Source organism: Malania oleifera, chromosome 10 (assembly GCF_029873635.1).
Source record: "Malania oleifera isolate guangnan ecotype guangnan chromosome 10, ASM2987363v1, whole genome shotgun sequence".
NCBI classification, from domain to species: domain Eukaryota; kingdom Viridiplantae; phylum Streptophyta; class Magnoliopsida; order Santalales; family Ximeniaceae; genus Malania; species Malania oleifera.
The window spans coordinates 28,467,010-28,494,747 of NC_080426.1; the positions used below are offsets into that span (position 1 = coordinate 28,467,010).

The following is a 27,738-nucleotide window of genomic DNA, read 5'->3' on the forward strand; positions in this document are numbered from 1 at the left end:
ACAATTAACTGAGCACTTCAAATTTGTTAATTCCCTCAGTCTCTTCTTCGCCCTAGATTTACCATCAAATTGGACTTCATTTCCTCCACAATCAGATAATCATAAATTCAGCTTATCCAACAAAACCTAGGTTTTAAAATCCTTCCCAGAAGACCTTAGAGGACGTCCGTCTTCTGCACCGACTGGTGCGGTCAATTTTTTTCACTGATTCTTTTTCTGCTGTAAGATGTATCTGTATGCCTGTGTCCAAACCACTGAGGTTGTCAGTAATAATTAATTCTCGTCTATCCAAGCCTTTCACCCATTTGTTGATTTTGTTGAGATTGTTCCAATGGTACTGCCAAAATTTGGGAAGTTATACTGCCCCCTTCTAATAAGCAAATGGTGGCCATGATATATGTATGCACAACATTATGAGAACCATTGAGATTTTGTGACTTAAAAACAGTCAATTCTTTAGGCCTTTGAGTGGAAATCTTGACGCCAGTTTTTATGAGTTGGCTTATTGCATAGAATCATGATTGGGCAGCCAGCATACTGCAACCATGAATTATTGGCTGGAAAAAGAGAAAAAAATAAAATAAAAGTGAGGCTCCTGCCTAAATGCTTAAATTCTGATTTAACTAGTGGTGTTTGCTTTAATCTTTTTCCGGAGGCTTGGTGAAAGTTTTGAAGTGAGTTAGACAATTTTGTTCATTTTTATATCGATAATGGAAATTGTCTAAAATTGATATTTGAAAGCTTCTGCCTTCTGCTGCTGTAATGTGTATTCATTATTTATTGTGTTTTAGGGGAGTTATTCTCATGCGGCTTGAGCACACTGGAAAGATTCAATCAGTTTCCTTGATCTCAGCAACTGAAACTGAAACTGATGAACTCGAAGCGGAAGCTGCAGTTGATCATCACCCTGATAAAGCCGCTGTACAGTAAGCGTTCGCACCATGTTTATCCTGAATTGCTGCGGCACAATGGTAGCGTCCCATGGTACATGGGATGTCAGTTTTGTTAATGCCAATCACATACTTTTTTATTTATTTTAACTTTGCAAGTATGTATAGAAGGGAGGTCAGAACCATGATTATTAGTTTGGTTCAGGAAATGTATGATCTATTTATATACGGTGTTGTATTTTAGGGTAAGAAATGGAACAAATAGCTATGATAATTTAGTTTTACGAGTGGTGGGTTTAAAAACTCATCCTCAATGGATTGCTTTCCTCAATTGTATGATTCAAGCATTTTTAGTTTCGGTCAATGTCCGGGCTGAAATTTTATTAGACAATTTATTTTTTTATTTTTTTATTTAAAAAAAGTGGGTGGCACTTCTATTTATTTATTAATATACTCACATTTTTTGCGGAGGAATACCGTGGTTACGTGATAAAACAAAATGGAGAATACAGAAAAATCCTTTCAAAAAAAACCAACACTAGCAACTAAATTAAATTAGGATAATAAAATTAAATATAACTAACAAAGAAGATAAAAATATAAATACAATCAAAATCAAATTAAAATACATCAAACGAAATTCTAGAGTTGAACTAAGGATGAATGGAAATGAGATCCGATTTATAGAAATTGTTTTGGGAAGTGAAATGTGGTTGGGATGGTTGTATTTGTTAGGATGGGAAGGGAGAAGAACTATGCAAAATTGCTGTGAGAGTTACATAATGGGATGTAGTGCATATTTCATTTTCTTTTTTACCCCTCTTTACATCAAATATTTTCAAAAATAAAATTTATCTATTTATAATTAAATTTTTTTAAAAAATTACAATGCTAATGATTCTAAAAATTAAAATTTTGTTCATTAGTATGTATTTGTATTATTTTCTTTTGCTTTTTTTTTTTTTTATAATTAAACATAAAATATGATTTTCGAAAGAAGGCAGATGAATTTAATATTTCAAAATGAAATGTTCGACATCCCAATCTCCTAAGTTGCGCTCATGTCCCAAGCATTGATTCATTCTTTCTGGCATTAATACTGTGTCTTGAACTTGTAAAAGCCTGTCGATGCCATTAAAAAAATTTCTATGTCATGTTTTACGGAGTGCAGAGCATTTGGGGAGTAAAGAAAGTGATTATGCACTCTTCCCTGAAAGCTATCAGCCTTACTTCAAAACCTTTCTTGCTGTTCCTGAATGTCTGGCATCTGTTAATGAACAGCCTGGTATAAATAAGTTGGTGTCATAAAAGATGCAAGAATTAATAATAAAATAACAAAAAAATAAATGAATATGAGATAGAGATTTTATGTGATTTTGATATACCTATTCTATGGGCGGATTGGATCAAAGCTTTGCTATTTTAGGAGGAATTATAATATGATATGGATATGACCTTATACAAAATGTCTTTCCTTATTTCTTTTATTGTTGTTTCAACTTATATATTTTTCTCCTTCTTTTCCTACTCCATTGGCTTTGTGAGGGGAGGTATTTATAATCTTCGCAAGCTAGCTAATGCTAACTTTATTAGTGCAAACATATGAGATAGGTTCTTAATGATATGAATTAGTGCAGACATATAGGGTAGGTTTGTAGGGATATGAATTAGTGCTGACATATAAGGCAGGTTCATAGGGATATGAAAATATGGACAAGATATAGATGAATGACAGTCACACTCATCCATTCATAACACTCCTCCTCGACTGTTACTCATACATTAACTCTTTCTGTTAAGATCTTTACAATGCCTCATTTCGATAAGATTAACTAATTTTTTGAATATTGTAGTAGGTAAAACTTTGGTGAACAAATCTGTTAGATTATTTCTTGATTGGATCTGCTAAACATCTATATCACAATTCTTGTGGAGTTAATGTGTATAGAAGAATTTTGAAGAGATATGTTTTATTCTATCACCTTTTATGTATTCTCCTCTTAGTTGAGTTATGTTGGAATATTTTTGATTGATTGAAGATCATAATTTTCTTGGATATGAGAGATCATTGATCTGACCCACATGTATTCTCTACTAGCTTCATAGGTAGTTAGTATTTTAGAATGATTGGAGGATATTGTTGTAATTGTCTGTTTTATTCTCAAATAGCATTAATTGTGTTTAATTTCATTCTAGTGTCATCGAGTAGGAGCAGAGTTATATCTTGTTAGTAGATTTACAGCAAATGTAATATCGCGTCATGTACACTTTGTCAGATACATCAAAGAGCCGACAACACTTAAATGTGACACTTCAGGACCAAGTAATTTCTACCCCTCATCATGAGGCCGAAATTGATCTTTCTTAACATAATCATATCATCATTGGAGACCTCAAAAGATGAATTTTATCTATATATAAAATTGCCTTAATACCTTTTCGGTATATTTAGATCAAGAATTCTACCATTTATATGTTCAATATGTAGGCCAGGACAATATTTTGTCTTTCTTAAATCTTTTATCTCAAATTCCACCATTAGCAATTTTAGTGAGCTCTTTAGGAGTCCCAACTAATTTCAAATTATCAACATAAACAACAATTATAGCAAATATGGATTCTAATAAAAACACATGGACAAATTGGATCTTTTATGAATCCTTCTTTCACAAGATACTCAATTGATTATACCGCATGCATCCATATTACTTTAACCATATAAGGAACGATGAAGTTTAATTGAAAATAAATTTGTGGATTTTGCTTCAGGCAATTTAAATCATTCAGGTATTTTTCATATAAATTTCACTATCTAATGATTCATGTTGTTACTACGTTCATATGACAAATGCTTAGTTGTTCAGTGACTGCTAGCCTAATTAGGAATCTGAAAGTGATTCCATCCATTACGGGAGAATATGTTTACTCATAATCAATATTGGGTTTCTACGAGAAACCTTGTGCCACAAGCTTGCTTTATATTAAGTAATTTCATTATTTTCATTTCGCTTACGCACAAATACCCATTTGTATCCAACGAATTGGACATCTTCTGGTGTCTGGACTACAAGTCTAAAACTTCTCTTTCTTGATAGAGAGTTTAATTCTAATGTGATAGCCTCTTTTCATTTTAATCAATCACTTCTATATCGACATTCATTAATAGGTTTAGGTTCAAGATCCTCACTGGTAGTGTCATCATTACTTCTGGTAATGTTAGTAGCTACTACAAATGTGTTGTTGGCAACAACTTTATTTCTATTTCACATTTCTCATGTATAATGAACTGAGATCTCATTATTATTTCTAGGTACCTGTCACTTTTCAAGGGACGTCTCTTCAGGAAATTCCTCTTCAAAAGGTTCCATAATAAGATTTTTCATTTTCAGGAGAAACGGGTTTGTAAATGTCGAATGGATCATCCACCTCTATAACTTCTTTTGGAGTGTTTACAGATTTGAATTTTCTCCTTCTAGAGTTTTATCTTTTGCACCAACAGGCCTTCCACACTTAACTTGCGGTTTTGGTTCATTAGTCATCTATTGTCCTTTAGGGACATCAATTTGTGCTGGAATATTTGCAGTAGGTATATGAGATTTTAATATGGCCTTGGTATCTGCAAAAGAATCTGGTAATTGATTTGTAATGCCTTGTAAATGTATAATCTTTTGAACTTCAAATTCACTTTGATTTGTGTGAGAATCTAAATGAGATAAACTTATGACATTCCATGTGATTTCATTTTGTGTTTCAGACACTAATTTTTCTCCCGCTAATGTAGGGAATATTATTTCATTAAAATGACAATTAATTTCCTTTAAGAGCATAACAATACATATGAAATCATTTGATAAAAGAATCTTATTCTTTTAATGGATGACTATGTCAATTTTTTAATGATTCTTCACATCATTACATCTCGAGGATGTACAAGATAATCATGTTAAAGTGTAAATAACTTTGGGTTATTGTACTTCTAGTGCAAGATATTATATAATTTTATTGCTATTTTAATCTTTAGATAATACAGTCCAAAAGATAAAGTTTTCAATTTTGTAAAATCTATTTCTTCTCATAAACAATAGAAGTAATATAAAGAAATTATGACTACCTTCATTTGTAGTTTCAATATGATATCCATTAAGTTTTAAATTTTTAAATCTTAAAAGATATCTTCTGGATATGATAGAATATAAAGTTTCATTGATTTGTTATAAAGTACCATTGGGTAATTTTATATTAACTCTTCTAAAGTCTTTAATCAAATTTGTAGAAATAGATATTGTATTGACATTTATTGAAAATATATTCAAGTAATGAAAATATTTTCTAATCTCAAAGATTTGTGTGTGTTGTAGTTTTATTAGTTAAACAAACTTTTTCCCTAAAATTGATCAAAGCAATGATAAATTCAAACATAATATTGCTCACTTTGCATCATTGTTTGATTTGTAAGAAAATCAGCAACATTTATTTTTACTTCTTTACTATTTTCTTTTTCATTTATAGAGGTTTGGTATAGATCTACCAAGTGTTTGGGCGTATGACAGGTACGCGACCAATGACCATTTTACTCAGCATCTATAGCATTCATTTTCATGATGCGTATCATTAGCATCCTTATTCTGGGGTTTATCCCTCTTCTGAGGGATCGTAACCTCATGTCTCGATATCAGCGGTTATTTTAATCATAGCCACAACCATACCCACGACCATACCTTTGTCCTCATCCTTGACCACGAAATGTGTTCATATTCACTTCAGAGAATAGGGTCGAACCAGTTGCACGAGTTTGGTAATATTTTATCAAAAACTCATTATTTTGCTCAGCAACATGACATGATATGAATTCAGAATATTTATTAAATTTCCTATCCCTATATTGCTGTTGCATGAGCATATTAGCGGAATGGAAAGTAGTAAAAATCTTTTCAAGTATGTCTTCGTCAATAATATTTTCACCACATAATTTTAACTTTGAGACAATTTTATGTAGAGTTGAGTTATATTTACTAATTGTTTTAAAATCTTACAACTTCAAGTGCAACCATCCATATCGAGCTTTTGATAAAATCTAATGGTCGAATATGTCACGCCCCGAACCCGGAAATGGGACCTAGGGGTGAAAATTGTAACCTAACATGTCCATGTATCATACAAATCATCACAGATACAGTACACTGGATGAGGGTCCGATCCCGTGGGGTTCCCAAACACTCTAAACACATCCAATCATAATCATATACGCAGCGGAAAAAGTCATTCTACATCAACGTATGCAGTACCATACCAGAGTCTATATAAAAGTAGAACATGGCTCTAACAAAATGTACAAACTGGGTGCCCAAATACAACTCAAAATGGCAACCCAACAAAACTACAGTCCTAACACTTACCCAAGCGCTAACGCAGTATACCAGCCACTACGCTCCCTACACTAGGACGCTAGTTCCAGTTACCCAAAGGACCTGTAAAAAATGTACGTACAGTAGGGGTGAGACACCTCTCAGTAAGGAAGAGCACAGGTTATATCGGGGTGTGACATTTGAGTGTTATCATGATACAACATACACGCAGTTAAATACATTTCAGTACTAATTTATATAGTGCATACACGCACACATACGGCGGCCATTTATACTCAGTCCCGTCACAATACATACACATGATCAATAATCCTCAGTGTCGTCACACTCTTCGGCTCGAAGCAGGCCCGCGACATACGGTGTTGGCCCGTAGCCAACTAGCGAACACGGCGCCACCGGCATATGGCTAGTCCCCGACTCTCATGGCATCGTACCGGCACTAAACTGGAGGATCCACACCCTTCGGCCTGATCTACCGGAATAGGCTCACGCCCTTGGATATAGATTCGGACACTCTTGCCTACATGGCAGGCGATAACACATTCTCGGATATAGAGCTGGATACTCTCAATACCTAGAACAATTTCGGAACCGCGTTCCTACTAGCATTTCAACATATCACATACACATGCATGCTCATATAACCAAATAAACCACACTCATTTGGTAATCTAAATCTTGGTTTTCTAAACAAAATACAGTTTAAACAAAGTCAAGGCACAGCCATCCCAATATCTCAGTATAAATCACACATATACTCGGTTTTCAACAAAACCCGGGATTCAGCCCGTCGCCCCCTTTTTCCCAAAACTGTAATAATGAAAAACCCATAATTTTTTCCGTTAGATCCCCCCAAATGAGTAGCCAAAACACACACAGGACAATGGACCACAGTTCCACCGAGTCCGATTTCAAAAATAACCAATATAAACATAGTTCCCCTTATCTTAACCCCATAAGCAAATCCCGAACTCCAAGGTCCCTAAACAGCGAATCGAGTTCCAAAACCTACAAATCATAGTACAGAATATGTTCACAAGACAGTTACCTACAAATTTACCTAATCAGAATTGAAAACCGAGCCTTACCTCGATTTTACGCCGAAACCCGAAAATCTCTGAAACGAGATTCCGATCCGTAGAAGTTGTAGAGAATCCTTCCACGATCCTCGTGGTATCTTTCGTTTCCCGATTCCGTCAATGATCGGCAAAGAATTCTAAAGAGAAAGAGTAGGGAGAGGTTTAGAGAGAGAGAGAGAGAGAGAGAGAGAGAGAGAGAAATATTTGAGATTTCTTAATGAAGAAGCAAAAGAAATTTTCTTTTATAGCCCTTTGACCCGGAAATTTCCAATTTTGCCCCTTTCTTAATATTTAAGCCCATTTTTCATATTTTGAGTTCTTACAGAATATATCTTTTTAAAATTTTACATAAGATAAGTGGGTCTTTAACAATAAAGTATTCAGTCTTTAATTCTTCCTCTAGTTAGAGAGACAACAATTATAAGAGAAAAGAATTATTAATTAGATGGGCGTTAAATATAAAATAAAAGAGGCAAATACATTTGAGCTCATGCATGATTATATATATAATAATATATAATATTTTCTTAATAAACTACTCAATCCATTCACCTTCCACACACCATCATATATACATGCATGAGGAAGATCATGACTTTTACACAATCTTGCAGGGATGTGGTATTTCCATCTAATATAGTATTTTTTAAATTCATTGTATTTTGATGGATTTTGACATCAAGAATATACGACATACAATTATTGTGTTTTGATGTCAAGTAGAACATATTTAATTTTACTTATGTTTGACATGTAAATAAATTAACAATAAGACAATTTTTAGAAACAAAATGTAAAAGCTGAAATAAAAATGCAATAATAATATTATTTTCACCCTTTTGGGGGCACTTAAATATGTTTTTTTAGGAATATTATTTTATTTTTCTCAATTTGTACTCTTCAGGAGTATGATCCTAATTTATAATATTAAATTGGGTAATAATTTAACACCTCTTCCAGAGGTTAAATATACTATTTCATATGGAAAATAAATGTTTCACCTTTTCAGGAGGTTGATTTGAACATCTCTTCGGGAGGTTAAAAATATACCCTCTTCAGGAGGTAAATATCTAATATTTCTTCTAGGGATTAAATATATAGATGGGGAATTTAAATATATAGCATCTCTTCTAGAGATTAGATATATATCCTCTTCTGGAGGACTATCTCTTCGAAATATTAAACATATATACGAAAAAATTATATATATATATATATATATATATATATATATAGCCTCTTTAGGACGATTATCTTACCATCTCTTCTGAAGATTGGTACTCTTGAAAAAAACATATTCTCTTCCGAAAAATATTATATTTTTGTGGAGTAAAACTTACAAGAAATGAATAAATTAAATAAGAATTAAAGAAATAACTCAGATGGTTAGAGTCTCGTTCTGATAACGTGTTATAAAATTATGTAAAAATTAATAATAAAATAAATAGAGATGAGCATAAAAATAAATGAAGACGAGACAAAGATTTTACATAGTTCGGATATACCTACTCCATGAGCAGATTGGATCAAAGTTTTACTATTTCGGGAGGAATTACAATATGATATGGATATGACCTCATGCAAAATATATCTACTTATTTCTTTTATATCCTCTCATCTTTCTTTCTACTTCTCTCTTTCTCTCTTCTTCTTTTCCTACTTCACTGGTTATGTGGGAGGAGGTATTTATAACCTTCACAAGCCAGCTAATACTAACTTTATTAGTACAAACATACGAGATAGGTTCAAAGGGATATGAATTAGTGCAGACATATAGGGTAGGTTCATAGGGATATGAATTAGTGCAGACATATAGGACAAGTTCATAGGGATATGAAAAGGTGGACAAGATATGGATGAATGACAACCACACTCATCCATTCATAATAGTTGGGTAATTATCTAATAATTAGACAATTTAATTTGTATTTTGAAGATACTTCTAAACTTAAAAATAATTTCAAAGCCCAAGTGTAGGGTTTAATTGATGAAGATAAATAGTATGTAAAATAAAGAGTCATCAAAAGACCATTAGAAAAATGGGCGGATGTGACCTAAGACTTAGTTAAGGACGAGATTTAAGGGAGTAACTCCGGATTGAAGTAAGGAAATGAATTAAAGTTTGCTTTGAAATTTAAAAAGTAAAAAATTTCTAATTTGAAGATTTAATTTATCAAATTTTAAAAAACTACATAGCTGTAATTATATTATTTTCATTTCAAAAAAATAAATGCAATAATAAATATTCAATAAAATTGAAGAATTAAAAGATCTAGCCAATAAAAATTTAATTTAAAATTTTAAAAATTTTAAAAATTCTTGTTTGAGTAATATTTATTGTTTTTTGAGTTTAATTTGATTCATGCATTATTTAATTTCTAAATTTAACTTGATTTTTCACCAAATTTAGTCCAACATAGCTAGAATTATATTATTATTTTTTAAAGACGCCTGTAAATAAATAACCAACATAATCAAAGAATTAAAAAGCTCATTCAATAAAATTTAATTTTAATTTTAATTCAGCCAAGAAATATAAGTTCAGATTTGTTCATTAATTACTCATATTATTACTATTAATTTTTTTCAGTATTAATTTTTTCCCTTTTTATATACTATCAGAATAAATTCAAAGATGAATGTATTTCCTAAATTTTATTTCAAGAAAAATAAAATTATAGAACTCAATTATCTTTTTAAAATTGCACCTTTAACCATGAACAATTTATAGAACTTAATAATTCGATTTCAAAATATTCAAGCACTAAAAATGTGTAAAAATCATTATAAAATAAAAAAAAAATGTACAGTAATATACTCTTCCTGTTACTTTATTACAATTATAATTTTAACACTTGACAATTATGGTATTACACATCTAAGATTATATATATATTTTACAAACATGTATAATAACATATAACCAAAAGAATGGAAGATTTAAAAAAAAAAAAAAAATCAGCCAATAAAATTCTAATCTAAAATTAAAAAAGTAAAAAATCTCTGATTTGTGTGAAATTATTTTTTTTAGTCTAACTTGATTCCCATATCATTTAATAGAATAGTTAAAAAAATCTTTAATTTGTGTAAAATTTAATTTTTTTTTAAACTAACTTGATTCCCAAATCATTGAATAGAATCCAATTGTTACACTAATCAACTTAGACTTTCAAAATATACTTTATGCATATTCATTCTAATCCACCACATTTAACCAAATTGCAATTAAGTGCATGATTATAGGTACTCGTTCTAGTATAGATCCCACGCAATGCACAATAATATCAAACTAAACATTTTTTCTCTTGTAAAGTTCATTATTCTTTTTTCGTATTCCAAATCCTCTCATCCCAAGATCAAAATTCTAAATTGAATTAAAATTTTAACAAAACACAAGATGGTGCTCTATTAAATCGCTAAGAACTTGGCACTTGGGCAAGTGTCACTTGTACAACTAAAACCCCAAATTAAGATTTCGAATATTTTTGAATTTTCCTGAAGAGCCACAATGATTAAATTTCAGTTATTATGGTTATTAGGATACAACTAGCATAAACTAAATGTTAGCTTACAAGTTTTTGATGAAGAGAGATTAAATCAGTTAAAATTTGTCTCCCTCTTGTTCTTTTTCTAGCCAAATCAGAACTATTCGTGTTTTGTCCTAGAATCTTTTCCAGCATTGTTGGGGCAATTGAGGACATCAATGGAAGAATAGTCCCAAAAGCATGATCATGTCTCAACGGTTATTTTATGAAAGTAAATCAAAGAGGTTGTTAATTTCTAATTTTTAATTTTCATTTCTCTAATTTTGACAATAATACCAAAGAGTCCCTTAATTTGTCAATTTCAAACCCAAACACCAACCCCTCAACTTCTTTCTTTTTCCAGGCTTGCAATACTACTAATCTCAAAATCAATGAATAGGATTGATACCTGGTTGTCCTCGAACATCAAACTTTCACTCCTATACGAAAAGTTGCTGAGGTTTGCCCACTGTACGGCTATCCTGCAGTGGCATGGCAAGCGGGGTGGTTCGGGCTACACAACAAACAGCTTGATGTATCCACACGACCATCCACCAGAAAGAAGAAAAACTGACAACAGGAGGAACTATGCACATTTCACTGGCTGAACAATAGCCAAATGCAAAATGACAACACCAAGCTGCTAAAGATCAATTTCTACAAACCCCACATTCATTGTTAGACCAATACAGACTGCAGATGTCGGTGCTCTCTTGCCAAACAATCTTTAATTAAAGAAAATTTTGTGGAGTCATTCAGCTTCAAGGGCAGCAATCTCGTATCTGACTTCTTCTAAATGTTCATTTATGGTTGTCACAGCATCCTGCACGCCTCTGATGGCTTCTTTGAGAGCATTATCGTACTCTGCGTCTGTCTCTGCCTCTTCAGTTCCAGCAGCCTCTGTTATCTCACGAACATGCACACACTCATGCTCCGTTGGGTTCTTAAACCTGCAATTCTCATGGCTCACCAGCCGTTCAGATGGGCGCCCTGCCTTCTTCAATACCTGAATAGTTGCCGTCTTTATGATAAAGAGAGATATTGGTCAGAAAACAGCACGAGAAAATTTAGGGCCTACTCAATATGTACATTTTCAATTTTCTAAAGAGCTAAAAAAATGCACCCTGTTTTCTAGTTTCAGCATTTATATGGAGAATTTGGAAGAAAAAAAAATTTTTGTTTTCCCTATACAAAATGTTGGACAACTTGAAAATGGCACTTTTATTATTCTTTATAAAATTATTATTAATGGAAAATAGAAACAGTTTTCCACAACCAAATTGGTCCTCATATTTCCATTAAAAAGTCAACTCAAAAAAATAGAAAATTTACCATGTATGAAACTTGCCAATGTGTGAAAATTGAAAAAAAAAATTATAATATAACTACCAAGAATATTAATTACTACAAAAATGAAATTCAGCAGCAATTTACTGAAAGTCTTTAAACTTCTGAAAATGTCAAGATTCTGAAGAATCACTTAGACATAACTGCCGACTGCTGAGACTGGATTATGGGCCTTCAGGGCAGCAATCTTACGTCCTGGCCCCCAAACTTAAGGCCAGAGTTCAAGTATCCCCTTTGGCAAGTCCGAGGGGTTGGGAGGGCTCACAGATAGGTAGTTCCAAGACGACAGCTCTCTTCAACAGCCATTGCACAGCCACCACAAGAGAGGTGAGGAAGATACAACAGGCATCGCCATGTGTACAAGAAAAATAATAATAGCTTTGTGATAGCTAAAGATGTTAGAATTCATTAAAGACGCTAATGGGAAGCCATCTCAAGAACAGCCAATAAAAAAAGATAACAATAAGGGAGTTCACATCAAAGAAGTGATTCCATGTGTAGAGATCTGGTGTCAAAGTCCCAGAGCTCTACAAAAGTGAGGCGTGTATCAAATGAGTTCCTTTAAATTTCTAAAGAGACTGCTTTTTCCTTCAAAAGCCCTCCTATTCCTCTCCTCCCTCTAGATGCACCAAACTCGCATAGTAACCTTCACACCATAGAGCTGCATTCCCTCCCCCCCCGCCCCACCCCACGTGTCATGGTCCGACTATTTTCACACCCTTGTAAAGGGCCGTGCGGCGCTAGCTAAAGCACTCTTGTTTAACTAGCCAGCCTATCATTTACCAACATTCATCCACGAAGCACTTTTATTAACATTCATTCGGATAGCAGCGGAAACAGTGATATTCATGAAAGTCGTGGTAAGCAAACAGTAAACATTGAAGCAAACGTAATTCACTAAAATCCTCCGTTGACATGGTGTACTTAGCGAGGGTGGCAAGTAGGCTAAGCACGTTGACAATTGCTAGTGAGTTTTACAATGACTGATGAACACTCACCCTCCCCTAAAGAGGTTTTTATGTAATTATCATCTTGGCACTAGGAAACATCAAAGTGACCAAAGAGTCATACTGCCTTATTTGGCTTACAAAGACTCTACTAGCAGAAAATAACCCTACACTAGTATTTACATGATGGAAACCCATCCTAAGCACACAAGATGAGCAGTCACATGCAAGCATAATGCCCTGAACAAGCTTAACTCGTGACATTCTCCCCCACTTATGCGGTCGACGTCCTCATAGACTTTTGGCAGTACGTACACTTCAAATTTTTCCACGAACGATTGAATATCTTCCGCAGAAATCTAGCTGATTTCTTTGTCATCAAGGTATTTCCACTTCACTAGGAAATTCTGCCGCTGCTTCCTTGAGGATGTGAACTTTCTGTCTGCAAGGATCTCTTCAACGTCATGTTTGTCAGGTTGCACTGTCTTCAACTCTGCTCTATTGGACTAACTTCTGCTCAGGTCATCGATGTTGGCGTTGAATGGCTTGAGGCAGCTGACATGAAACTGTGGTCTTCTCCCCTTATCTGCCCACTTCTTCTTCTGCTAAGAAGCTTTCTCCAAATAGGCTTGGGCAAACTCTGTATTCTGTCTCCCTTCACTGGTCAAGATGTACGCCCTGGGACTCTTTTATCTGTACGGCTCACCAACTGTGTGAGGTAACAGCGGCAGCTGGCCTATAACAAGCTCAAAAGGGCTCTTGTTGGTCGTTGAGCGCCTTTGGGCATTGCCACAGAATGGAGCCACATCAAGTAATTGCACGCCATTCTTTTGGTTGTCGTTGACACAATGCCACAAGTACTCATCTAGTAGCTCTCTGAATCTCTTCATTTGTCCGTCTGTTTGTCGATGATTACTCGAAGAGATGTCAAGATGTGACCTAAATATCCTGAAAAACTCTGTCAAGAAGTTGTCAGTGAACATTAAATCTTGGTCACAAATAATAACTTGGGGAACACCCCAATGTTTCACAACAGTCACAAGGAACAATTGTGTCGTCTCCTCTGCCAAACAGTACTTTGGTGCGGTCATGAAAGTATCATACTTCTTCCGCTCCCCCTTGTCTTGTTGGCAAGTGAAACAAGTTTTGGTATAATCAACCACATCATCCCACGTGTGCGGCCAATAATACCTCCCCAGTAGTCCTGTCATTGGAGTCATTCTCCGCGAATACCCCTTAACGAACTTCCTGCAGTATCTAGTAAGGCCAAGAAAGGAACGCAACTCCTTCACTATCGTGGGGATCTTCCGTTCTTAAATCATCCTTGCCTTCTCCATACCCCTCCGGATACGACCTTGTTCAACCACTTGACCAAGGAATTTGTTGCTCCGCCAAGCGAAAGAGAAATTCTCCTTCTTCACATCCAGACTGTTTCCCCTCAGCTTGTCGAACACCTTCCATAGATGCTCTTCATGTTTCCTTTGAAACAACACCGATGCTCCCAACGGTGTTTTGGAAGGGCGAACACATCCCGCTTCCAATTCATCAAGCTGTTTCCCCAACTCTACTATCTCTCGAGGCGCAATCCAACATGGCCCTTTAGCAGGTGGTTTCACTCCTGATAACAACTCGATCTCATGCTCCACAGTCCGTTGTGAAGGCAAATTGTGAGGCAGCTTATCCAACAACACCTCCTTGTACTCATCCAACACCGTTTGGATGGTCGTAGGCTCCATCTCTTGGCCTACTTCTTTGTCTACCACCACCGTGGCTAGACGTGTCTGCTCACCCTGACCCAATCCCTCATTGAGTTGTATGGCTGAAAGGGACTTCCCGTCGTCTCCTTTCGTTGCAACGACTTGCACCATGCACGAGTGATCTCCCATCAGACACAGGGAACCAGCCGAAGGCATCAGCACTGCCCTCGTTCCCTTTAGGAACTCCATTCCTAGAATGACTGGAAAGTCATCCAATGGCACCGCTGTGAAATTCACATGACCTTCCCACTGTCCAAGTTTCATAGTAACTTGCTTGGCTACTCCCAGAGTAGGCTGAGCTACAGAGTTAACTGCTTTCATGCGTCCCGTCTCCTTCTCTAAGGATAAGTTGAGTCTCCAAGCTTCTGGTTGCGAAACAAAGTTATGGGTAGCCCTGCTATCCACCATAGCGCGGGTGCTCTTCCTATTGATTCTCAAGTCCACAAACATTAGCCCTCTGGCTCGTGTAATATTTGGGGCTTTCACCTGCTTTTCCAATGCGCTCACCTGCCGCATTGCACCCATCCTCGGGGTCTCATCTTCTTCCCCATCGTCTTCCAGTGCCTATTCGACAATGGAAGCCTGTAAAGTATTAAGTGATGCTTTGTGAGGGCACTCAAAAACTCTATGAGGACCTCGACACAAGAAACACTCAAGTTTACCCTTTCCCTTGGGTGTGTTGAACCCTCGAGACAACAAAGCTTCCTTTGAGGTTGATGCTTTATAGTTGGCTCCCCCACTCTTGGGTTTGCCTTTCTTGAAAGACTTTCCATTGTTTCCCTCTCCGCTAGATCCTTTGGACGAAGTGGTATTCTCCCCAGCGTAGTCAGTCAAGCGTTCTGCAGCAACTTGTGTGGTAGGCAAGTCTTGAACTCTTTGTCTATGAAGTTCAGTCCTTGCCCACGGTTTCATCCCCTCTAGAAAATTATACAACTAGTCCTTCTCCGACATATCCCGAATATCGAACATCAAAGAAAAAAATTGTTTCACCTATTCGCTGATCGACCCTGTATGCTTGAGATCTCTCAGTTTTCTCCTTGCATTATACTCAACATTCTCAGGAAAGAATTGGGCCTTGAGCTCTCTCTTCAAGTCCACCCAACCATCAATTACACAACTTCCATTTTCAATTTCTCTGTACTTGGTTCCCCACCATAGGTTTGGCATCACCAATCAAGTACATGGTCGCAGTATCCACCTTTGCCTGTTCTGAGGCCATCCTCACAATGCGAAAGTACTGCTCCACATCAAACAAGAAGTTCTCTAACTCCTTGGCATCTCGGGCACCCCCATACGTCCTGGATTCTGGTACCTTGGTCTTGCTAACTCCCGGAGTGTCGGAGTTCCCCATAGCAAGAACCATCAGATTCACCTTTGCATCCAGATCAGCCATCCGCGACTGCAAAGTTTCAACTATGTGGCGAAAGTCCTCTGACATGTCGCCTATCAAACCTGCTTGATGTTTTTGTGATCCCATCACCTTATCAACAAGTTCTCTCATCTGAGCCACCTCCGCGGCTATAGTGTTGGTTGTTGTCTCAACCTGTACTTCCAGCACGCTGATCCTCTCAGCAGTGTTTGGTGTCATGGTCACTTACCAAAGCTTCCCAAATCCAACAACGAAGGCAATCGAATTCACGTAGCAACTCAACCTTGGGCTCTCACCAAGTGTCACCGACTTGACTCTGATACCAAGTGTCACGGTCCGACTATTTTCACACCCTTGTGAAGAGTCGTGCGGCACTAGCTAAAGTACTCTTGTTTAACTAGCGAGCCTATCGTTTACCAACATTCATCCACGAAGCACTTTCATTAACATTCATTCAGATAGCAGCGGAAACAGTAATCAATTCATGAAAGTCGTGGTAAGCAAGCAGTAAACATTGAAGCAAACGTAATTCATTAACAAATCCTTCATTGACATGGTGTACTTAGTGAGGGAGGCAAGTAGGCTAAGCACGTTGACGATTGCTAGTGAGTTTTACAATGACTAATGAACACTCACCCTCCCCTAAAGAGGTTTTTACGTAATTATCATCCTGGCACTAGGAAACATCAAAGTGACCGAGGAGTCATACTGTCTTATTTGGCTTACAAAGACTCTACTAACAGAAAATAACCCTACACTAGTATTTACATGATGGAAACCCATCCTAAGCACATGAGATAAGCGGTCACAGGCAAGCATAATGCCCTGAACAAGCTTAGCTCGTGACACCACACATGCACACCCCCAAAGCATAACCCGAAAAATTTTATGCCAATTCCAGATCAAGCTCTAGAATTTGCAAGCTACAGGGCAGTGCATACGAGGCGATTTTTTTGTTTTCTCCATATACCCCCTGCACATGAAGCACCAATATGTCACACCACTCTTGGCATTATCTGTCAAAAGGATTGCCTCCCAAGAAGCATTTCACAAGAAAAAAGAAAGGGCAAAAGACATTGTCCTCCACTGAGGTTCACCAAAAAGGCACAAACCTCCCATAGCATTTCAAATATTCTAGCAACCTACCTTGACATTAGATTCTAGGGAAAATTATACCCCCTCCATTAGTTCACAGTGGCCCAACAGAAAAACACACCTACTCCTTTGGGGTTTGCCCAAAAGATGTGTACCTGATGTTTCAAAATTTCTAGAGACAAGACAGGTAGTCCACTGTCAAGTAGCCAAATGAATTTTGAGTCCTGCATAAATGTTTTTCTGGTAGACCATTTGCCCTTTAGTGCTCTTGACATAATTATAGTAAAAGAGAAGACACCGCTTTCTTGGAGTGCCATGGTTCCCTTCTTTCACTCCCTCTTATCTTTATAAAGAAAAATATTCCTCAACCTCCAATATGTGTCAAATACCTAAAATACCATGCCAGATGTCAATCCAAGTCTGAACGCAGCGTTATATTCAAGGAATGGTCATGACACGCCACTGAATCAGGGTATTTATACACTTGAATGTTAATGGATCCATAATGGGCTTTGGATCTAACAATTAAAAAAAAAAAAAGTGCAGCCGGTGCACAAAATGTACCCCTTAAATGGCTACTAAAATGAACAATTTTTATGGGCTGTTCTTGTGAACAAAAGTGAGTAACGATTTTAAGGGTTATATGGTTCACCTAGCTCCAGTGTCTCACAGGAACTAAAGTTGCATTTACTACTAACTTACGCTTCTTTGTTTTATATCTGAAAATTGATGGCCAAACCAAGGAGGTTAACTGTAGTTTTGGATATTTTCTCGTGTGTTATAGAGGGAAAACAGGGCGCTTGGGACTTGGTATCGTCTATTATTGAGTTCACTAGTAACAATTCTGTGAATACATCTACAGGTAAAGTCCATTTGAGTGTTTCTTCAAATACAAACCCCGTACTTTGTTGATTTTGTTACTCTGCCACCTAATGCTTGTATTTCTGATCCTGCTAATGCTTGTATTTCTGAGGCTTTTGCACTGCATTTCCACAATTTGCATGGTGTTAGGCACAAACATGACTGCTGTAGGTTATGAACTTGTTGCTGATGTGCATTCTAGATCTAAAGAATTCATTGTTGGTGATACTGTCACAGTCTGCATCCGCCTTGAATGAATGTTATCCCAAGATCACATTCATCCATGGGACATTCCCCATTATTAGGAAACTCTGATCTAATGCATATTTACTTGATTTGTCTAATCCAATGATTGATATTAATCTCATTTTCAACATGGATAATTTGACATCTTATCAAGGCACCTTTGAGCCTCTACTTTGTTTTCTAGTACCTGTGCAGGACCTGCAGGTTCTGCAGTACCTCAGGCACCATCCGTTCCACAGTAGCAAAGACCAAGAACATATTAGTTGATTAGTTTGTTCTGATGGAGGTTTTTACTGATGAGGGAAAGATAGCTCTGCTTCAGATGCTACGTGGATTCCCAAGGACAATCATCACAAGTTTGATCCTATCTCTTCGAGTGATATTTGCAATCCATCTCTCTGGAGTCAAGTTCCTTTCAACTGAGGGAGTATGATGAAGGACTACACGTCCAGCCTTTTAAGCATTTTTAAGACATGCAAATTTAGGAAATCTGGGCTTTTAGACTAATTTAGGAAATTCATTTATTTTTGACACCCTAATACTTTGAGATTATATGATTTTTTTTGATTATTTATCCTTTTAAGGTTCCTTATTTCGTTTATAAATGTAGCTTTATGGATGTGAGGGCTGATTGATATGGATAAACAACAACAAACCAAGCCTAAAGTCTCACTAGGTGGGGTCGGCTACATGAATCCTTTTTCACAAGTTACACAATTGTGGGCAGTTTGCTTTGACAATTTAAGGGCTACTAAATTCTTACTATCTTATTCCACGTTATTTTAGGTCTACCCCTATACCTTCTACAGCCACTAATAGTAACTAGCTCAACACCCCTACTGGTGTGCTATTTGGCCAACATTGCAAATGCCCAAACCATCTGACCCACCCCTCCTTTACCTTTAGTGCTATGCCTAACTTACCACGGATTTGGATGATCAACTGAATTTTCCTAAGGTCTTTTGTTTTACATCTCTCACATCACTGGCTGATCGGTTGTCACTCTCCCTCATGACTACTTCACCCCTACTCCCTTCCCTTCTCTCACCTCCCTTACTCTCTTCCACTTTTGCTCACTTTCTTTCTCCTTTTTCTCTTCACTCACTATCCAAAATCAAATGCTCACTAACGAATCTACCGTAGTGACCAAATTTAAAGACTGCTCATAGAGGTTAAATAAACAAGTCTAATTATTATCTAGGGAAGAACACTCACAAGTATCATTCCCCACAACCTTGGCAGTCTAGTGACACAATATGCTTGTCACAACTTTAAATTTCATACTATTCCACAATCAGAAAAGATGCAATATGCAAGCAAGATAAGTTTTATTTTTTTTGGGTTTTTTTTTTTTTTTTTTTTTTTTTTTTTTTAATTCCCTTCTTTAGGTATTCTCTTGAGATCTTAAGATATTTTCTTAAGATTCTGGTCAATGCAGTTGAATTCAGTTTTCAATTAACAATCAGAAAATACAGAATTTGATCATCCCTTGTTTTTATACTCTCTCGGGAACAAAGAGCTGTTCTATAATTTTAAAATACCCAGGCAATCATTGCTTGACATGTCTTTAGGGTTAAGGATTTACTCCCTATTGAAGCTTAGATTCACTCTTCCATCAAGCATTATATGCAGCATAATCTGATAGCTGTGGTTGCTAGGGAAGGTAATCAATCAAGAAGCAAATAAGCGTATTTAACAAGGGAAATATTTATTAGAAGGGCATCTGAATTTTACAGAGGTAATGTAGCAATATTTGATTTGTGAGACAAGTAAAAGAAATGAACAGCATAAACAAATAAAGAGGACTTCCCTGGTCCCTTGTAAAAAGAATCTGATGCTCAGAACTAAACATCAAAACACATTATACGTGTTAATGGTTATTTTAGTTACTAAGATTATTAGTGTGTTAGTGTTATGTTAATGTGTGAAAGTTAGTAAAGGTAATATGGTCATTGGCATGTATTTGACATATACTATAAATAGAGGGAGAGACCTATCACTGTGTTAGGTCTTTCATTTTACCTAATTATTCAACATGTTATCAGAACAACATCCGACCTAAACCCTAAGCTCAAACGAAAACCAAATCATAAACCTCAAACCTGCTGCTGTAGAAGGATAATCTGCTCCACCAAATACCAGAAGCAAAGTTCAGTAGCTTCCAAAAAATACTGTAGTCACCATAAAAATCCTGGATGCTGTTGTCCTTTCAAAAACTCAAAGAGACACCTTATATTTTCGCAAAAATAACCAGAGACACCCTCAGAACCTGCCGATCTGCTGCCCTGTGAAATTTCAGAGACAGACAGTGCCCTATGCGCTGCCAGATGCCAGTGAGAAGCCAGCAGCTCCAACCCCACGCGTCGGTGCGTGAGAGTGTTTTGAGCAGCAAGATTTCCCGCTCCCATATTTTTTCCATAATGTTCTACATACCTCCATACATCATAATATCAAGTTGTTCGTCATGTATTTTGTTCAAAAAAATCAACTTTTTCAATCATTCACTTGGAGCACTCTGATAAAGGTTGTTTGGTACCGCTGGAGCTGTGTGCTGGTTTCTTGGGGCTGTGCATAAGTTTTTTGGTGCTGTGGAAGCCTTATGCTGAAAGCACTCTGTTACCAATTGTTCATGGTTGTTCCAATTGTTCTGGTGCTGTGTGTTGGTTTCTTGAGGCTGTGTCTAAGTTTCTTGGTGCTATGGAAGCCTTGTGCTGATTTATTTGTGACTCATTCATGGTAGATCACCTGGTTCGTGGTTGTTCCAATTATTCCAGAAATTAATCTTGTTATCACTCATCTAAGTTTGTGTATTGGAATGGAGTTTGCAAATCCCGAGTATGGTTCCGTCGTCAGTCACTTGTTTCAGTTAACCGCATACAACGACTATCTCAGAGGAGTATTCAAGGTTTCTACAGTATCAATTGTCTCAACAAGCATCTTCTCACATCACATATTTTTGCTCAAAAAAGAAATCCTGGTATTGCATCCGCTCTTCTCTTAGCATAAAGATGAATTAGATAACTTCATGCACAACTTCAACATCTCCTACCAACGTTCTGTATGTCATCTGGTATCTCATCCACTAGTCCTTGGGTTATTGACTGCTGCCATTGACCATATGACAAGTGCAACCAACTTCTTTTCTGCCTTTCAATATCCTAAAAATATACCTCAAGTTACCCTTCTTGATGAGCCCACTACTACAATTAAGGGGATATGAACAGTAAATCATGCTCCCTCCAGCTCTCTTTCTTCTATTTTGTACATAGCTAAATCCCCTTTCAATCTCATGTTAGTAAGCTTAGAAAGTCACTAAATTGTTCTATAACATTTTTTCCTTATTTTGTGGTTATTCAGGATTTGAAGATGAGGAAGACAATTAGCATGGGACATGAGGCTCGAAGGCCTTACTACTTTGAGTCGTTCTCTCCTCCCATTGCTTGCACAGCCGCAGCTACCCCACTTCAAATCCAATGTCACTTTGGTCATCCGCCCCTGGACAAGTTGAAATAGCTAATTCGTACCTTGAGTTTTGTGTCTAATCTTGAGTACGAGTCTTGTCAATTAGGAAAAAATTTCATGTTCCCTTTGCTTCCAGGGTCAACAAAGGGGTGATTGGTCCTTTCATGCTTATCCATTCTGATTTTGGGGGTCCTAGTAATGTCACATTGAAGTTGGGGTTTTGATACTTCGTTATATTTGTTAATGACTATCCAAGATAACTTGATTGTTTTTAATGAAAGGTCGTTCTAAGTTGTTTATTATCTTTTGTGCCTTATGTTCTCAAATAAAGACTCAATTTGATACACCGATTAGGATACTTCATAGTGATAATGCTAAAGAGAGGGGTACTTTAGTACCCAATTCATTACCTATATGACTAATTCTAGTATGATCCATCAATCATCTTGTGCTCACAGTCCACAAGAAAATGGAGTTGTAAAGCAGAAAAATAGACATATTTTCGAAGTGAATCACACCCTATTGTATCAAGTGAATCACACCCTATAGCTTGCTCCTTTATCAATAAAATGTCATCCTATGTCCTTCTTGGTAAAATCCCTATTCAATTATCTAACCAATCTTCCCTAAGGCTCCTTTATTCTCCCTTCTTCCTCGTATATTCAGTTGTGTGTCCTTTCTCCATCAATTACCTCTAAGAACAGAAAAGTTGGATCCTCATGCTATCAATTGTATTTTTTTGGGCTATTTATATACACAAAAAGGATATCGATGTTATATCCCTACCTTACATCGATTCTTTGTCTCAATTGATGTCACATTTTTTGAGTTTGCACCATACTATCATGATTCCTTTGAGTTCTTTTGACCTTGATGAATCCCTTCCTCTGTCTTGCCTTCCAAATCCTGTCCTAGTATCTGTGTTTAATTCTCCCACATCTTCATCTAAGTTGAGTCCTTCTCCTCACTTGGATCATCCCAGTTTGCAAGATACACATAGTGACATAAGAAGGAAAGCCTCCTCCAGCTCTACTTCTACGCCTCTAATTCCCTCGTCAAATGATCTTATTTCCCATGTTGTTGATCCTCCTATGACTATTCGAAAAGGTAAACACACTTGTACCCAACATCCAATCTCTAATTTTGTTTGCTATGATTTCTTGTCACCCTCACATTGTTGTTTTCTTAGTGTTATTAGTTATATCTTATATTGCTCTTCCAAAATCTATTTCTGAAGCCCTGTTCCATTTTGGGTGAAGGAGTGCAATGATTGAAGAGATGCGTGCACTACATGAGAATGATACTTGGAATGTGGTACCTCTTCCTCCTAATAACTTATAAGTATGTGATTGCTTGTTGCTGGGTGTACAATGTGAAAGTCAATCCTGATGGTTCTATGGCTCCTTTGAAGACCCGTTTTGTTGCTAAGGGATATACTCAGGTGTACGATTTGGATTATTAAGACACGTTCTCTTCGGTCACTAAACTTGTCTCAATATGATTGTTTGTCTCCTTAGCCACTACTTGTCATTGGCCTCTACATCAATTAGATGTGAAGAATGCTTTCCTACATGGTAATCTTCAAGAGGATGTGTATATATGGAGCAGCCACTTGGGTTTGTTGCTCAAAAGGAGTCAGGCTCCGTGTTTCAGCTTTAGAAATCATTATACAGATTAAAACAATCTCCCAGAGCATGATTTGGCTGATTTAGTGTTGTAATGCTTGAGTTCAGCCTCTGATGGTGTGAAGTAGATCACTCTGTATTTTATTATCGTACTCCATTTGGCAGGATTTTGCTTATTATGTATGTGGGTGACATTGTGATCATTGGTGACGATGATCAAGGCATCCAAGAAAGCTTTTCCTATAAAGTAAGTTTTAGACCAAGGATTTGGGACCATTGAAGTACTTGGGTATTGAAGTATCAAGATCTTGTACGGGAACCGTCTTGTTACAAAGGAAGTATTTTCTTGATCTTTAAGAGGAGATGGGGTTGTCGGGATCCAAACATGTTGATACACCCATGGATCGCAACAATATGTTAGCGTCGAACATGGGTAATTTGTTGCCTAACCCAAGACCATACTAGAGACTAGTTGGAAAGTTGAATTATTTCATAGTCACTCGACCAAACATTTCTTTTAGAACAAGTGTCGTGAGCCAGTTTCTCGATTCTCTTAGAAAAAGTCATTGGAATGCAATTATTTGCATCTTGAGATATCTCAAAGGTGCACCTTGAAGAGGTCTCTTATATCAATATCAAGGGCACACTAATATTCACGGATATATAGATGCAGATTGGGTCGGATCACCTTCCAACAAAAGATCCATAAAAGATATTGTATCTTCGTTGGTGGTAATTTGGTTTCCTAAAAGAGTAAAACAAACTGTAGTGGCCAAGTCAAGTGCTAAGTCAGAGTATTGGCTGAAAAACATGTTGAAAGAATTAGGTTTCCCACGTTCTCATTTCATGGAGTTGATGTGAATAATCAAACTGCTATTCTTATTGCCACCAACTCGGTCTTCCATGAGCAGACAAAGCACATTGAATTTGATTGACACTTTGTTCAAGAGAAGCTTGTGCAAAAGCTTATTACAATCACTTATGTGAAGTCTGGTATGCAGCTTACTGACTTGTTTACTAAAGCTTTGTGGGGTATTTGTGTTAAATTCATTTTTAAAAAGCTAGGAGCATATGTTACCTATGCTCCAGCTGGAGGGGGCTGTTAATGGTTATTTTAGTTATCTAGCATTATTAGTGTGTTAGTGTTATGTTAATGAGTGAGTTAGTGGGGTAATATGGTCATTGGCATGTACTTGACATACATTATAAATAAAGGGAGAGACCTATCATTGTGTTAGGGCTTCCATTTTACCCAATTATTCAACAATATGAACAAGGAGTGAAATTACTAAAAATCACTGCAAATGAAGAGGAACACATACCAAATGTAATTTCTCCTTTTCCTGTGCTTGAACAGCTCTGAGCAAGTGAGCTAGATCATCCCGGCAGCAATCAGGTTTCAGAAATAGAGATTCCATTTCAAGGACCTGTCCTAATGCAAAAGCAGAAAAATTCAGTTAATGTGTTGGTAGAAAACTGGGGAAAGAATGCAAAAGTAATGCCAACGATCATGTGTCAAACCTGTTTTGAGCAATCATTGAACTCCACAGTAATCTCACTGCAGAGTTGTTGGTAAGCAGAATCCCCTCCTGTAACCATATACTCAGCAAACCCCCTGCCAAAATAATGTAAAGAATAGCAATCAAATTCAGTCACATTTCTAAACAAATCCATTTAGGACAGTCCCTATAGTTGAGTGAACCTCATGAATAATGCTTGGCAACATCATCCATGGACACATTAAGATTCCAGTGGCAGTATCAAGATATTTTTTTCTCAAGCACAATAGACATGCTTCACAGGAAATTTAAAGGAGGCTTTCAGAAATTGCTGCCATTTACAGTCAATATCATGAACTTGATGATAAATATTCAGTAACATAGAAGAATATCAAGAATATAACTGATGATTATGGGGAGAGAAGGGAAGGGGTAGAGATAGTACTAAAGAGGGTTTTATGAATATTTTTAACTGAAATCAGGGGTTTAGGTGATGCTAATAAGTGTAGGCCGGATGAAAAAGGTATCTTGAGAGTGTCCGGTGATATTGTTTCGTTGCAGGAAACTAAGCTTCAAGCGGTTGATAGGAGTCTCACTAGGAGAATTTGGATGTGTAGTTTAAGGAGGTCTTGTATAGTGACTCTCAGACAGATGTTCATGGTAGGGCATATCTATATCTTAAAACAAAAGAAATCAATGTTAAGTTGGTAGATAAAACATATTCTAAAAATATTCTATCAAAAAAGTCTCTAAAAAATTACACCAAAATGGGATTCAATGATCTACATATTGGTTGTGTTCAAATAGGACTTAAACCATGGGTAAAAAGTGGACTAAATAATTCTCTCCTCTTGATTCTTAGAGATGATCGTATTCCAGATTACAAACAATCTATCATAGGAATGGCAGAAACATCTTTAACAAATGGACCAGTATATTTTAAGTGCTATCCTAATTTTATAATAGGAATAAATGCTGATGACCACAAAGAATGTTTAGTATTAGATATCCAAACCCACAATTATATATTCCGACATGGCTCTTCGCCATACAAACTAATTTTTAGAGTTCATTACAGAATAATGAAATCAGGAATAATTCCCTCATTTTTGCCAAACACCTCCAGGGCAAACAATATGCCATGAAGCAACAAGTCAGAGCCATACAATGGTTACAAGAGTTTTACATTAGGATGAAATTGATTTACCAAAACAATGGCTTAAACCAAAAGTTTCTATCCCTAGATTAGAGGCACCAAGTAGAAATTTTGGAGGATTTATTGAATACAACAATGGAGATCTAGGTATTACATTCCAACAAAACAATAGACTTTCAGATGTTGAGTCAATAGATGGCTTCCAGTCAGCACAACCTTCTCTTTGTAGAACAAGATCTTACTCCATACCTAGAACTAGAAGAATGACATCTGAAATTGAACAATCCCGTCCTTCGAGCTCCTCATCTAAACAAGATACTTCTGAACAAATGAAAGGTATAAGGATAGAAAACCAAGTAGCTCGACCAGTTTTTAAAGAACAAAATTTTTCCTCTCCAACTAAGTCCCAAATGTATGAAATAAATGTTATTGAACAATATACTTTCATGATATATAAGAAAAGGTTAAATAAGGACTTTTACTTAGAAAGAAATAAAACTCTGAGCAAACAATTTTTCAAAAAAATATTCTCCAAAAAAGATTGGCAAATACTAAAAAGAGTGTTCTGATGAAATGAACAAAAGACGAGAATCTTAGATTTTGTGAATGATTTTGCAACAGAATAAAAAATTGTGGCGCAATTGATCAGACCAAAAAGACATAAAAGTGATAAAACAGCTGCCAGCACAATAAAAAATACTCACCCGCCAGCAGAGAAAATTTGTTTTAAATACAAGAATAATGAAGTAGGAGGAGTTGTAAAAACTGAATTCGAAAATCCAAATATATCAGCCACCCAACAACAGGTTGAGATACTTGTAAAGCAAAACAATTTCTCAAATGAATATCTCACTACAATAGGAGAACAACTTGATGGAATGGAAATTCGCCTGGACCATCTGGTGACCTCCCCTTCCTTTAAAATGTCTATTCCAAAGTACCAACAAAATCAGCCATCCTATAGTTTTCCAAGTTCAACCGCCTTTTCAATGCTAGAATCAATTTTTGGGGAAAATCGAAAAGATAAAGAGAAAGTAAAATTGAAATAATACGTCCCAGAAGAAAAGTTAAAAAAGAAACTTAATTTTCCTGACCCTTCATATCTTAAACGATGTTTCAATGATGATGATATTCTTAATGAGATGGTAGAAAAATTGGCAAAGTAAAAAAGGAAACAAAACCAACCTACCCAGTATCAAAAGTTGAAGAACAAATACATGGCATAGAAGAACAAAGTAAACCATCCTCCTCAAAACAATTTAACACTTTAGATGAACAAGTTAGCAACTTTCAGAAAAGCTCAAAATTTTCTGACCCTTAATCATTTTCCGAAGAAATCTCTAACCTTGAAAAACAAGTAGGAATGGCAACTCTTAATCCAATAGGATTCACAAATTGCATTGATAACACCACAATACCAATCTCTCAAACAAAGTATTATTATTCTAAACCACCTCCTCCGGATTTACAATATGAAGAGCCCATTCCATACAAGGCATATTCGGGCAATATGTG

At 36.3% G+C, this 27,738-nt stretch overlaps 2 protein-coding genes across 2 annotated transcripts in view; one reads left to right on the plus strand and one right to left on the minus strand.

Annotated features, from left to right (window-relative positions):
- The window catches only part of LOC131166806 (DNA gyrase subunit A, chloroplastic/mitochondrial), an 82,377-nt gene extending 81,156 nt beyond the window's left edge, over nt 1-1,221 (plus strand). The window contains exon 27 of the mRNA XM_058125392.1: nt 792-1,221. Within this exon, the coding sequence (XP_057981375.1) occupies nt 792-930 (139 nt within the window). The 3' untranslated portion in view covers nt 931-1,221. The remainder of the gene's footprint in view (nt 1-791) is intronic.
- Nucleotides 1,222-11,237: 10,016 nt separating this feature from the next.
- Nucleotides 11,238-27,738, minus strand: part of LOC131165749 (uncharacterized) — a 31,116-nt gene continuing 14,615 nt past the window's right edge. The window contains exons 2-4 of the mRNA XM_058123778.1: nt 25,090-25,183; nt 24,891-24,995; nt 11,238-11,880 (exon numbers count right to left, since the gene is read on the minus strand). Coding sequence (XP_057979761.1) covers nt 11,611-11,880; nt 24,891-24,995; nt 25,090-25,183 — 469 coding nt within the window. The 3' untranslated portion in view covers nt 11,238-11,610. The remainder of the gene's footprint in view (nt 11,881-24,890; nt 24,996-25,089; nt 25,184-27,738) is intronic.